The sequence below is a fragment of the Tupaia chinensis genome, unplaced genomic scaffold (genome assembly GCF_000334495.1).
Source record: "Tupaia chinensis unplaced genomic scaffold, TupChi_1.0 Scaffold000185_1, whole genome shotgun sequence".
Lineage (NCBI taxonomy): Eukaryota > Metazoa > Chordata > Mammalia > Scandentia > Tupaiidae > Tupaia > Tupaia belangeri.
The window spans coordinates 3,861,233-3,875,575 of NW_006159660.1; the positions used below are offsets into that span (position 1 = coordinate 3,861,233).

Genomic DNA, 14,343 nt, shown 5'->3' on the forward strand with positions numbered 1-14,343 from the left:
TCCCTGCTTCTCACCATTCAGGATTGTTTCTGGCAGTAGCTCCAACCCTCTGTGACCTGTTGGGTAGCCCCTCTGGGGTGCTGGAGCCGATTCATATACAGACTTGCAAGAGCAAATATGTACACCTCTGCCCGGTGATCATGGCAATGGAGCGCCCCAGAAACCAGTAAACACCGCGTCTCAGCTTTTTCTTTCTTTCCAGACAGTTAGCTGTTGAATATTTACCAGCATGCCCGCAGCTCCCTTCCTCACGCTTCTAGCTCCTGCTGGAGTCCTATACCGATATTTCCCTTCCTGAGTCCACATGCCGAGGGATGGCCATGTCTTCCCAGGATGGCTGGGCTCAGGTCCCTCAACAGCTCCAGTCATTCCACTGAACTCTAACCATGCCTCTTCATGAAAGAGTTTAGAACACTGAGTTGGATTCCATTCCTCGAACAGACCCATAGCTATGGTGGGGACAGCCTTCCTAAAGCAGAACGTTGATTCCCTTCTAACCTAGGATGGGCCAAGAAGCACCACCCTGGCATTACTCTGGAATCTCAAGTTCTCAGACTTTCTTTCCTTTCCTGAACTCACCAGCCCAGGCACTATGTCTGTTGGAAGGACTGCTAGGTTACGATCAGCTAGAGTGCCATCACGGGAAGTGCCCTCTGCTCCAGGAAGCACAAGGTAGCCCAGACTGGGAATCACTAGCATCCACAGGCTCCCAGAGTTAAGTTAAAAATTGTTGAAAAGACAATACACAGAGAATGTGTTGTGCTTCTGTTGCACGTGCGATCCGAAGGCAGCTGCAGCTCCTGAACTGGAAAAATGGGGTTAGTGGCTGAGGGCCTAGTAGGGGGTGTGAAAGCAACCACAGAATGATTAAGGGTTATACTTCTCCCAAAGGATGACATAATTAAATTAATAAAATCTAATTTAAAAACAGACTGTGATGCCGAGTCCATATTGCGAGATCACAGCTATAAACACATTCAATGCTAAGATTGTTGCTTCCTGTTCTTTGTGATTAGGATGTATCCCCATTCAACGTTGTGGCCTGGCATGGGAACTATACTCCCTACAAGTACAATTTGGAGAACTTCATGGTCATCAACTCAGTGGCCTTTGACCACGCAGTAAGTCTATACTATGTAGAAACCCCAGGATGGAGTAACCCTTGGGTGGGAGGGGTGCTCAGTAGACATGCCACATTTGCAGATTTAAAATCCCAGTGTTGGCTTTGGGAGCCCAGGAGAGAGTCATATGTCCTTTGATGAAGGAGTGAATAACATAGGTAGTGAGGAAGCCACACCAGCCACTCAGCATTCACCCCACACAGCTTAGTTCCTCACAGACTGCGACAGTCTGAATTTTGGGAAGAGCAAACAGCTCACAGTCACGCTCACAGATGAGTCGAACTTAGTCTCTCTGTGGAAAATGTATCCCCCTAAACAGCCAACTGCTAATGTTAGTGATGGAGTGAGGAGAAAAGAACATTTTCCAGAGTTGGATAAATCTGTGTCCTCACAAAGCTCCAGGGTCTACTGTGTGTGCTCTGGCTGCCTACCCCAGGGCCTTCACACCAGGCTGTTGTGGGCAGTGATGAAGTAGACAGCTCACTTCTGAAGTTACTCGAAATGTTCAGTGCTTGAATTTAAACCAAAAAATTCTAAAGGGTGAACGTGGTCACATTTTTCACTCAATTAGGGGGTCATGAAGAGGTCCCTGGTCTACAGGGCAGGCCCCTAAGGCCCCACATCCTTGATAAAGTGCTAGTGCTGAGGTCCTGGGGGAAGGTGCATTTTGCTGCCTACTTCATAATAGATTAACTTAACCCACAAGCTGGAGGGATAATTAGAGCAGAAGCCAGAGAATCAGACACAGAAGGATTACTCTGAGCCAGTTCAGCCTATCTCTGGGGGACAAAAACTCTCTTTCTGAACAGCAGCAACTCATAATAAAACCAAAGGGAAAAAGAAAAGTGAGACACTGAGCCCAAAACAGCATGAAAAAGGATCCTGAGACACTGAGAAAGCTTTATTTGAGCCTCACTACCTTTTCTTTAATCATTTCAGACAATTTCCAAAGACAGATGAAGAAATGCTAACTCTCCTAGCAATAGCAATTAGGTTTTTTATTTGAATTTATACAGTTTCAGTCTTCCCCATACTACTACTAGAATGGCTTTTCCTAAAATTCAGGTCTGATTGTCCCACGACTGCATCCGAAAGACTGTGCAGGCTCCCCATGCTCGGATTAAGCCTATGCTCTGAAGCACGGTATCAGACGCTGGTCACCACCTGGTTCTGGGCTCATTTTCCAGGACCACATCTTGCCGGCTCCCTGTCAATGCACCCTGGGTTTTAGCCTCTTCACCTCTTAACAAAATCTATGTTCGCTTCCAGGTCTTTTCTGTAATTAAAATGTCTTTTCCTTTCCCTTCCTCCCTCTATCCTTCCCCATGCTTTTCTTTTTCCTTCCTTCCTCTCTTCCTTCTTCCCTTTCTTTCTGTCTTTCTTCTTTATTTCTTTCTCCTGTTTAATCTTCAAGACCTACTTCAAATGTAACCTCCTTTTTGAAGACTTGTGATCCTTTTAGGTAGCAATAACTGCCACCTCCCATCTTTGAATCCCCAGACCCCAGTATAGCACCTGAAAGCAAATATGATTGCTGATTTCAATTAAACTGAATCTGGTTTTGTACTGAAGAATTCTAAAGTTCTTCAAAAAGCACAATGTCTCTCAGTCTCTTCCTCTCCACACCACCATCACCAAAACCATAATGTAACAGTGTAAACCCAAGAGTTAACCAATGGTAAGAAAGCGGTGAACCAATGCTCAGACTTTGTTGTTTGAAGACACCATCTGGAATCTCTGCGATCCCCGCCGAAGAGCTCATCTACGTCTACACCAAAACGTGGACACTGTTCTGTTTCTAGTGCTACCTTAGTCTTTCTGCCAGGAGCTCCCTGCTGCACGTCTCAGCTACAGGCACTCTGACCTGAGGTTGGGGAGCGGACATCACTGGTTCTCAGGCCCGCAGGGTAGTGGGTTGCATGTAATACCAGTTCAGCGGGATGAGAAAGTAGCTCAGAATCCTCTTATCTAGTGTTAATTCATTCTGCTGCTAGCACAGCAAGAGGAAAAAGCAAGGTGAGTGATTACTGCGCCTGGAAGATAGCCCAGACTCCTGTTGTTTGATCAGAAATTAGGCTACTTGAAAATGCCGTCACGTCGAGTAACTTGTGTGTCGCTCTCCAGTCACCTCCCTTGTGTGTCCGGTCTCTCCCTGTGTATTCCCAGGACCCATCCATTTTCACCGTGTTGACTGCCAAGTCTGTCCGCCCTGGAGTAGCCATCGCCGATTTTGTCATCTTCCCCCCTCGTTGGGGGGTTGCCGACAAGACCTTTAGGCCTCCTTATTACCACAGTAAGTCTCTCCTGAACCAACACATGTGGAAACCAAAGAGACAGCAGCGTGGTGGCACTACTCATTGGGAATAATGGCTGGGTTGTTTCTGGACGCCCTTCCGTGGCTTCAGTTTAGGATCCTGCCTTCTGAGGCCTACTGCTGCTCTTACACATTCAGCTGCCTAAATACCACAATTTCTGTAAGGATGGCAGCGATGCATTGACTGAGCCTTCCTCCTTCTTTCTCTGACCCTGAAGGGAGGCAGAAAGACTAGTAAAGGTGAAGCAAACATTTATTTACATGTCAGATGTTTCTTTTTAGGGGTGGGAGATGGTGGGGATGTTGTTAGTTTGTTGTTTTTGGAAAGTTCATTATCAAAATCCAGTTCAAGAGCCAGTCAAATGTGCCTTCTGCCATTATTCTGGCTGCGTAAAGCAAAGCAGACTGGTCTACACTAGAGGATGGACTCTCTTTTGGAAGGAACTTGTGTAGATTGTTTGTTGCCTAGAACAGGACCTAAACATCTACTAGTTTTATCTTATTAATATTATGATTACCAATAGCTACTTATCACTGGGTAGTTTCTATGGCCCTGATACACAGAGAATATTAAAATAGTAACTCAGGGCCAGCAGGCGCCGTGGTGGCGAAGGCACTGCATCCTGCATGGATGATCACGTGTCTGAGTCCCAGACCTGGGAGCTTGGAAATTATGCCAGACACGTGTATGTGCATGCCCCAAATCCCAAGAGGAGAATGGAGGAGAAGGAATTGTGGCCTGGCCATCCCCTTGGGAAGTGATTTCTCACTTTCCTTCTCTTGGTCTCTCTCTCGCAAGCACATACATGGGCCCTGTAGCAAAACTTAAAACAAACAAAAAAAAATCATTAACTCATTTAAACCTTAGAACAGCTGTAAAGATAGGTACTATCACTATTCACCTCTTTCTTTTCAGAAGGTGAAACTGACACAGAGAGATTGAGTCATTCTCAAGGCTCACAGCTAGTTAAGTGGTAGAGTCAGGATCTGATTGCCTCTGTCTGATGCGGGAGCAGACACTCATGACTGCTGATGGCTGTGGCTAGCCCAGTGCTCAGTACATAATCAGTACACAATATGCATCTAATAAATGCTTCTTTCATAAGTGACTGCATCACGAAGAACAAGTAAGGTACTTCATGGCTCTACTTAAATGAGCCTGGCATTTTTAATTGGGTAATAGCTAGATGAATATCAAGCCTAGTGCTCTCCACTCCCTGGAGATTGCTTTTGTGCTTTTTTTTTTTTTATTTTTTTTTTTCCTTGAACAAGAGCTCTGGAAAGATTCTAAGATACATTTCAGCTAGAACACTATAGAGAACAAACTCCTTTCCTTGGTTTAAACAAGACCCTTCTGTTTACATGAGATTCTTCCCCTCATGAGGGAACTTCAAAGTGTGTGGAAAAATGGAATTAAAGTACAAGTTTATTTTTGTGCAGAAAATATATTTTAACTGCATGTATGGGTTTTTCACACTATACAATTTTCACGAACTTTCCGAGGACCCCACGTTTGTTCCAGCTCCAGGATGCCAGGGCTCAGCAGTATACAACAGGCACTGAGTGGGTGATGGAGGAATTTGTAAAGGGTGGGGACTGAAGGCCCTCAGGATAGAAGAAGGCCACTTCATGGTCAAATGCCAGCCTCCCCCTTTTCAGGTGACACCATCATGGTGGAGGAAAGAAAACAATCCAGTTACTATCACCGCAAAGACACCAGCTGCTTTGTGAATAGGTCATGGTGACAGATGGCCTTTCCATAGAGTGTTAAGCCCATTAAGGGCCCTAACTGTCCTTCTAAAGATAATGCCCCAGAGGGCCTGTTGTCAAGGAGAGAAGATGGCTCAGGATTATAATCACTATTTCTTCTTTTTTAAAGTGTATAAGTTTCTTTCTTTCTTGAGAGAGAGAGAAACAGAGAGAAAGTGGGAGAAAGACAGAGACAGGAACCCCCAACAGTGTTTTCACATTGTGATCCACCCCAATCTGAGCCAGCCCAGATCATAAGCACACATGCCTGGTGTGCTCAGGGAGTTTCCAGGACACAAAACCAGGACCTTTCCCATGTGGGTTCCATTGCATTACTACTGTGCTCCTACCCGACCCTGCTAATTCACTATTTTACATTGCTCTTATACTAAGGTTACTTTATGTGCCTGAGGTAGTGGTTCTTGATTTCTTTTTCTTTTTTTTTTCTTCCTTAATTTGCCATAGGAAACTTGCACTCATTGGAGAGAGATAGAAAGTGAGAAAGCACTTACCAGTAAGGAGGATGGCCACACTGCAATCCCGTCATTCTCCCCTCAGGATTTTGGGCATGCACACACATGCACTCAGCATGTTTTTCAAGTCACCAGGTCCAGGACTTGAACCAGAGTCAGCTATGTGGGATCCAGCACCATAACCACCACACCACCTACTGACCTTGTTCTCAAATTTTACCATGTGTCAGTCAGCTGGAGAGTTTGTTAAAACACAGATTACTGGGTCCCATCCTCAGAATTTCTCCTTCAGCACCACGGTAGTTGCTGAGAATATGCCTTGGTGGCCAGGTCCCATGTGATGCTGATAGTATAGTCCCAGGGACCACATTTGGAGAACATTAGAGGACATAAAAGTCACTTAGCCTACGAGGCCCACCCCCATAGGGTTCGATTAGTTGGTTTTGAGATGAGATCTGGGAATCTAAATGTTAAGCTAGCAAGCCAGGGGATTCTGATGCAGGTGATCTACAGATGACATGTTGAGAAACTCTGCCTAGTCCTGTCTTCACACCTAGTGGAGGGCTCTACAGCAGTGCTTACTAGACAAGTTCTACAGTGCTGTAGGCTCCCAATCCACTACTTAATTCTGATTTGTAGTTCATACTGCTGGCAATCAAAAGGCCTTAGGAGATGCCTCCTATAATTCTTTTAATGATGCTCAAAGTGAATATAGCCCTAGGATAGATCTAGTCAAAGGTACGGTTGCCCTGAGTTAGTTGGGGGAAAAAAACCCACAGAATACCAAGTTAGAAATTATTAATAGTTCTACCAGAGATATTTAAAATGTTCTTTTAGCGATACCCAAAAATCTGTGCTCCTTTGATGTGACTTCATAGAAGCAGGAATTATTTCTGTAGAGATACTGCCTCCAGTCATCTTAACGCACCTTAGACAACTAGATTCAGCTTTAATCAGAAAGCCAAGGTCTACCCTCCCACTGTCCTTTGAAATACATAAAGCGATGTAGAAATAGCATCACCAAGCTCATTGCTACCTAAATTCACATTCAGATCAAAGCTGAATTCTGCCTTGCTCTTTTTCTTTTTCTTTTTTTTTTAAGCTAAGCTGTGAAGGTGGCCCAGAGGACACATACAAGAGCAAGGAATATGCCAGTATATTTAAGTCATGAGCAAAACCATCCTGAAGATACGGACACTTGATGCTTCTTTTCCGTGTGCTTGCTGCTTCTCCTCTATTTCTGCTTCACAGAGAAGCATGCAGAGCTATGTTCTGGGTCTCACTTTTTCTGCAGGGGCTGTCACACTCTTGCTGTCTTCATTGGGTTCAGCATTTTGTTTTCTGGACAGAGTGGATGTGCAGCTACACAGGCGATAACAGAAATGTTTTGGCACTTGGTTATAGTTCATATGCAAGGAAGGAGAGAGGGCATTTGCCATGTCAGACATTTGGCTTTCCAAGAGTTGTACACTAGTCAGAGAGAAACAGAGAGAAACAGTGAGAGCAGCAGTGAGAAATCAGCCCCTGGGGGATGGCCACACTGAAATCCCTTCTCCTCCATTCCTCTAGGATGTTGGACACACATCTGGTGTGATTTTCAAGTCACCAGATCTGGGACTCGAACTGCATCCAGCCATGTGGGAGTCCAGCACCTTAACCAACACACCCCCTTCTGGCCCAAGTCCAAAGTTCTTTTTACCACATCACCTTCCATCAATACAAAACCAAACATACACACACACACACACACACACACACACACACACACACACACCACTTTACTCTTCTAGATTGGGAACCAGAAAAATAGTGATACCGTGTACTATAGAGGAGCTATTTGGGAAGGGATTCTGATTTGGGAGAGAAGATAGCTGAGATACGGCTTATAAACGAAGATGATGGAATACAACTACTCCTTACTGTAATTTATTGCCATCTTCTCCAGCTCTAGTTTTCTTGCAATCTAGCCTACTTTTTCTCAGCTAGAATCCCAACTACTGATAATCTCCATGGCCATGGAGTAGAGCTTTGCCTATCAAGAATCCTACACTGATAATGTTCCGTGGTTGTTCTGTCAGTCCATACTCTTTCTTAATCCCATAAAAAAATTTTATATTTGCTTATCTTCCTGGCATTCGGCAAAAATAAAATTTGAGGGAGGTCTTGATGTTTTACATTGGATAATGAAAATAATACTGCGTTCACCTTCCCAGGGAACTGCATGAGTGAGTTCATGGGACTCATCAGAGGCCACTACGAGGCAAAGCAAGGTGGGTTCCTGCCAGGGGGAGGCAGCCTGCACAGCGCAATGACCCCCCATGGGCCTGACGCCGACTGCTTTGAGAAGGCCAGCAAGGCCAAGCTGGCTCCAGAGAGGATTGCTGATGGAACCATGGTAAGCAAGGTCAATGCCAGGCTCTGGTGGCCTCTGGGCTCCCCAGCCTTGTCGAGAGGGCTGGCTAGTTTTTGTTTCTCCAAAGTCACAGAGGAAGAGGCAGTAAAGGAGAATTATGTGCCATTCTGTGTGTGTGTGTGTGTGTGTGTGTGTGTGTGTGTTTACATGTAACATGTGCATATGCACACATGCTTACATGTGCATTAGAGTCCTGGAGTGGTGGTGTAGAGGAGAACCTTGTACTTGGACTCCTATCTGGGTTCAACTCCTAGCTCTTAGTTCTGTGTGACCTTGAACAAGACACTTAACTTCTCTGTGCTTCATTATATCCATCTGTGGAAGGTATGATACCCAACCCAGCAGGCAGTTTTGAGTTAACCTTACAGACTGTGCAGCACTGTCCAAGTGCAAGGGAATATTACTCATTCCATGAGAAGGGTTTTCCCACATCCTTATGTAGCCCCTTACATATGTTCTGTCTCAGAGTCTTCTGCTTTTTTGTAAGTGATCCCTAGGGCAACCGCAGTAGGGGAGGCAGAATGTCACCTTCAGTTGGCTTCTTGAGCCAAAGAGCATCAGGAAGTCTTTGCCATGGTCTAGGGAGAGCTGTGAGCAGCAATTCTCAGCCATCTTTTCATTTTCCTTTGCTCTGCTTTGGCATGGGATGAAACTGACGAGATTTAAAACCTGTTTTGTATTCCTCCGTGTCAAGCTGTAAACACTGAGGCTGAATACAATTGCAGTTGGCTGCGGCACTTGATTTTGTTTTATCTTTGCATTCTTGGAAGTAGAGTTTATGGGCCATGAGGCGTAACTTTTTGCTAAATCATATGTAAATCTGCTTTAAGTTTTTGAGCAAATGCCTTCTGTGCTACCTGCTTAGTCTCTAGCACAGACCTACCTGGTCCCGTGCTTAGCTGGCAAACTACCTAAGCAGTGAGTATTTTCTGTCCATCTGTCTAGTGCAGTTTGTTTTCAGTCCCAGCCCTGGGACCAGAGTTAGTGGAGCTGCTCTGGAGGGAAAAGGGGTACAGCGGTCCATCTGCTTGGCCTTGTGCCTCTTCCTCCTTGCAAGAACCTCTGCGGAGTTTCCAAAGAAACTGTGCATCTTGAGGAGATGTGATTTGACATGCAGTTAAGTTCTTGGAGATGCACAAGCTACCCCAGAGTTGCCACTCAATAACCTTTGGTGCCCCGATTGGTTTTGAGTAGTCACTGCTACCAGAGCACAGTGCTCTTCAACAATGAGGCACAGGACCAAGGTGGTTTTACGATGAGCAAGACTTTAGGTAAAGTCTAGGCCCCTGAGCTCTCCTGTATAGAGGAACTGGGGGGTGGGAGAGCTTTGGTATCTGGGGAGCCCAAAATACTGGTGGGAAAGGGTCCAATGTTTTACCTAGACCTAATTTTGAGTCTTCCTCACAACTTTCCATTATATAATTTAGGCCCAAGTCCATCTATTGGGTTGTCAGAAAAGTCATAATGCATAGAAAAATACATCATGACTTTTCTGACAACCCATTATATACTTTCTCCTTATTCCGGGTTGAAGAAATGCAATACTATTTTCATACTCAGCTGGGAGGGGGTTTTGGTGCTCCAGCCAGACACTGAGGCTCCTCAAAAACCATCAGCAAAGAGATGACAATAATAATGGCCATAATGACAACTTTATATCTGAATAGTGCTTTCTTTTCTTTTCTTTCTTTCTTTCTTTCTTTTTTTTTTTTCCAGTTTGCTATAGGGAACATGTGCTCACCAGAGAGAGGCAGAAAGAAAGAGAGAGAGAGAGAGAGAGTGAGCAGTCACCCTTCAAGGTGGATGGCCATGCCACAATCCCTTCTCCTCCATTCTCCTCTTAGGATTTTGGGCATGCATGCATAGATACCTGCTGTGTTTTTCAAGCCGCAGGGTCCGGGACTCACATTGCACAGTCAGCCATGTGGGATCCAGCTGCTTTAAGCTCTGTACCACGTGCTGGCCCCTGAGCGGTGTTTTCCTACTTGCATAGCACTGCCCCATGCTCTCATCCTGTCTTCACACCAAGCCTGTCATAGGAAGTCAGGCAGGGCCACTCATCTTCATTGTTTTAGACAAAAAGAAGCTAATGTATATTATAACACCCCAAACATGGATGTGACTGCTCTGGATGGTGGCACAAGTGAATTCTATCGTTTTCCTCTGGTCTGTCTATCTACCTACCTACCTATCTTTGCTTTGTAAAGACAGGGTCTCTGACAATCCTCCTGCCTCAGCCTCCTGAGCAGCTGGGAGCTGGGATCACAGGAACAGGCCACTGCACCCAGCTTTTAGGATGAGCTGGAAGTTGAAGCCTGGCCTCCCAGGTGATCTCAGCCTGTAGAGCAACGAGGTCTTACCAGCACACACCTGCCGGCTAGGCCCTGTCTATATATATATATATATATATAGAGAGAGAGAGAGAGAGAGAGTTATTTCCAAATATAAGCATAGAAGAGTTGTAAAGTTTTGTTTTTTTTATTATTTTTTTATTTTTTAAGCTATAGTGGGTAGGAATATGAGCAAGGGATTTAGCTGGAATGTCTAAGATACACAGAGGATTTGCATAATCTTTCTGTTGTGGACAAAAAACATCTGAACATAGTGGAACATCCACCATTTAGACCCTTCTGGGATATGGCTTTAAAAGTGCCTCAGCCACTCCCACCACTTCCTCCCCCTCTCTTCTTTCTACCTCCTCCTTTTTCTCCTGTTCCTTTCCCCAGGCTACCTCTTGCTCAGAGCCCTGAAAAGCCAAACTCAAATCTCAGGTCTGCTACAACCTGTCACGTTAGACAAGTCATTTTCCAGCTCTGCGCCTTAGCTTCCTTGCTTGTACCATGGGGAGTATGCCCTCCCTCACAAGGACAGAGCCACCATGGTGATGTCTCCTGAGAAGATGAATATTCCCAGGGTTCTCCTGCCTCAGTCCTTGGATCTAGCAAATTCAGCTCCATAACGCTACGAGGGCATTCGGTGTCCAATTCCATTTTACAGAATGAAACCCGAGGCCTTGCAAATTAAGGGCCTTGCTCAAGGTCTCATCAGCTCAGAAGTGGAAAGACCAGATCCAGAACCTGGGGCTTGGCCTACTCTCCTCACCACGCTGGCACACATGATTTATTACTCAAAAATGTTGCCTCCTCACATCTCCCTTCGACATGTTCTCAGATGTGCCATGTTTTCTGCCTTGCTTCTTCTTTCTCATCTTCACCCTCTTTTCCTACAGGCATTTATGTTTGAATCTTCTCTAAGTCTGGCTGTCACCAAGTGGGGACTTAAGACCTCCGGTTGCTTGGACGAGAACTACTACAAGTGCTGGGAGCCTCTCAAGAGCCACTTCACCCCCAATTCCAGGAACTCAGCAGGACCTAATTGAGACTGGAGCATTGCTAACATAATTTAGAGTGGATTCATGTGGTTTCCTTGAGAATTTCCTGCTCCCTGGTAGTATTGGGGGAGGGGGTTGGTTAAAGTGAAAACTCAATTTTCAGTCAAGTAACTAGAACCTTTGTGGAAGTGCCTTTGGATCATTGTATGGTGGTCAGCCTAATAACTCAATAAATGCATGCTGGTGTTCTGTGAAAGTGGCCATTAGTCATCATCAGGTGTGATGGCCAGGACTGCTGGGTCAGCAGAGCCCAGGAGATTGGACCAAGGCCAGAGCCCCTTCCCATGTGCTGGGCCGGGGAGCCTTCATTCTATGAACCCAAGTCCAGGCATCTGCTCAGAGCTACAAGACCAGGCCACAAGAAGAATAGGCTAAGTCATGGCCAAGCTCTTTTTTTTTTTTTGAGAAGTTTTTGCTATAGGGTGCCTGTTCTCGCCAGAAATACAGAGAGAGATAGAGAGACAGAAAGCAAGAAATCACCCCCCAGGGGGGATGGCCATGCAGCAGTTCCTTCTCCTCCATTTTCCTCTCCGGATCTTGGGCACGCACACACGTGCCCAACTCAGCACATGAGTTTAAGCCACCGGGTCCAGGACTCGAACTGCGGTCGACTATGTGGGAATCCAGCAACATAGCCGTTACACCAACTGCTGGTCCCACAGCCAAACTCTTAGGAGTCAGTCCAGGCATGGAAGTTCAAGGAGTCAGCAAAGCTCCAAAATCTAACTTCCGGCCTAAGGCACATGAGCAGTCCTAAGCCACTAGGCTCTCTGATCTCTTGGTAGCAGCCAACGTAAAGATACTGGCAAAGGACCCCAGCCACCCAGAAGACAGAATCATTCATTCATTCACTTAGGTGACCAACTTTCCTGGTTTCCCCAGGACTGCTCTGATTTTTCTACTGAAAGCCCTACATCCCAGGAAACTCCTTGATCTGGATCTAACCAGAACAACTGGTCCCTCTACTGTTCACTAAAGAAAAATCTTTGTGATTTATCTGAAATTCCAGTTTAATAACTGTGTACCCGTACTTTTATTTGTGGTCAAGGAAACAGACGTAGTCCTTTCCCTTCCAGAGTTTATATTTAAAAGAGGGAGAGAGACAAAATAAACCAAGAAAATGATTACAAAGTGTGAAACATGCTGAGAAGAAAATCAACAGGGATTAAGATGGAATTGCAAGTGGGCCAGGCTGGGAGAGATCTTTTTTTAGAGAAGGTCTTCAATGAAGAAGTGATATTTAGCCAGACCAAAAAATAGGAAGGAGCAAATCACTGGGAGAGTGGGGGTGAGGCGAGTGGGAGAGGAGGAGAAGGGGGAGGGCATCCCAGGAAAAGCCTGTGAGCTCAGGAAACAAAGGAAAGTGACATGGGGAGCCCAGGAGGAGGCTACCGGCCCTGGTGAAAAATGGCACTGTCTTGAACTAAGGAGGTAAGCAGTAGAGACAGAAGTGGATAAATCCAAGAACACTCAGTGCAGACCTGAAAGGTTCTGTTGGGTTGGATGTAAGGGATGAGGGAAAGCAGAGTTGAGCATAAGGCTGGGATGACTGCTGGGTTTTGCTAGTGGTATTTCAAAATCCCCCAAAATGAGGTAAGGGTAAAGAGGATGGTACAACTTGCAGCTATTGTTTAATATAACAAAATCTGTATTAAAAATTAAGCATTGCCGGATCAGCCTTGGCACGGTGGCTGGGGCAGCTGGGTCCCACATGGCTGACTGTGTGGTTTGAGTTCCAGACCAGATGGCTTGACAAACACAGAGGGCACATGTGCATGTGTGCACAAAAGCCCTAGAGGAGAGATGAAGGAGAAGGGATTGTGGCACAGTCATCCTCCCTGGAAGGTGATTTCTCACTTTCCCTCTCTCTGTCTCTGTCTCTCTCTAATGAGTGCACAAGCCCTACAGCAAAAAAAAAAAAAAAAAAATTAATATTGTCAACCCAGCTGCAGTGGTGCACATGGTGGAGCACTGTGTGGTGATGCTAGAGCCTGGCTTCAGATCTGGGGTTGATCTGAACATGCTAGACAGACCCACACATGCCTGTGATCCTAGCTGACTGAAAGACTGAGAGGAGGATTGTGATGAGACCTGTCATTGGTACCTAGCCCTTCCCCACCCACCCTGCCATCTCAAAAATAAAATGAACATTGCTAACTAGGAAAGCAGTGAATATCTTTAATTCTTTTTTTTTTTTTTATTGAAAGAGAGAGAGAGAGAGATTTGCTATAGGGCACATGCACTCTCCAGAGAGACAGAGATAAAATGTGAGAAATCACTCCCCAGGGGAATGGCCACGCCACAATCCCTTCTCCTCCATTCTCCTCTTGGGACTTTGGGCATGCACACACACATGCCCAGAGTGAGTTGTAAGTCTCTGAGTCTGGGACTCAAACCACGGTCGACTACATGAAAGTCCAACGACTATTATACCTTTTTCTGGTCCCCCGATGTTGTAAGCTGGTCCCTTTGGCAGAAGCTATGAATGGCCACCATATCCCACCAGCAGTCACCATCATGTACCAACTAACTGCTTTCAATGGCCTGAGAACAAAAGAGCTGGGCCCCGGCCATTAATCCTAAAGCAATGACTAATGGGAATTAGTGGGTAAGTACAGCGGTCCTCTCACTTCATACCTCCGAGGCTTGTGTTCTGCCTTGGGTCCCTGCAACTAGTAGAGGTACTTCAGTGCCACAAGCCCAGGGTGGCGACGTCTTGCCAGGGCACCCAGTGGTAGCTTCCTTCCCTTCCTCTCATTTCCCCAGTCTCCTGTGATGCTTCATGGAATCTTCTGGCAACTCCAAACGAAGATAAGCCCCAGCCTTCCCTTTATGAGCTCACTGTAACCCCGGCCTTACATGCATGCCTCAGTTCTCACTCA

At 45.8% G+C, this 14,343-nt stretch overlaps 1 protein-coding gene and 1 long non-coding RNA gene across 2 annotated transcripts in view; one reads left to right on the plus strand and one right to left on the minus strand.

Annotated features, from left to right (window-relative positions):
- HGD (homogentisate 1,2-dioxygenase) overlaps positions 1-11,657 on the plus strand; it is a 47,278-nt gene extending 35,621 nt beyond the window's left edge. Inside the window, exons 11-14 of the mRNA XM_006146705.3 lie at positions 1,017-1,121; positions 3,288-3,414; positions 7,871-8,052; positions 11,300-11,657. Of these exons, the coding sequence (XP_006146767.1) occupies positions 1,017-1,121; positions 3,288-3,414; positions 7,871-8,052; positions 11,300-11,449 (564 nt within the window). The 3' untranslated portion in view covers positions 11,450-11,657. The remainder of the gene's footprint in view (positions 1-1,016; positions 1,122-3,287; positions 3,415-7,870; positions 8,053-11,299) is intronic.
- Positions 6,747-14,327, minus strand: LOC114007507 (uncharacterized). The gene is made up of 2 exons (XR_003549121.1): positions 14,099-14,327; positions 6,747-7,127 (listed from the first exon to the last, which is right to left on the minus strand). It is a non-coding gene; the product is annotated as an uncharacterized LOC114007507 (long non-coding RNA).
- Between the last annotated feature and the right edge of the window lie 16 nt (positions 14,328-14,343).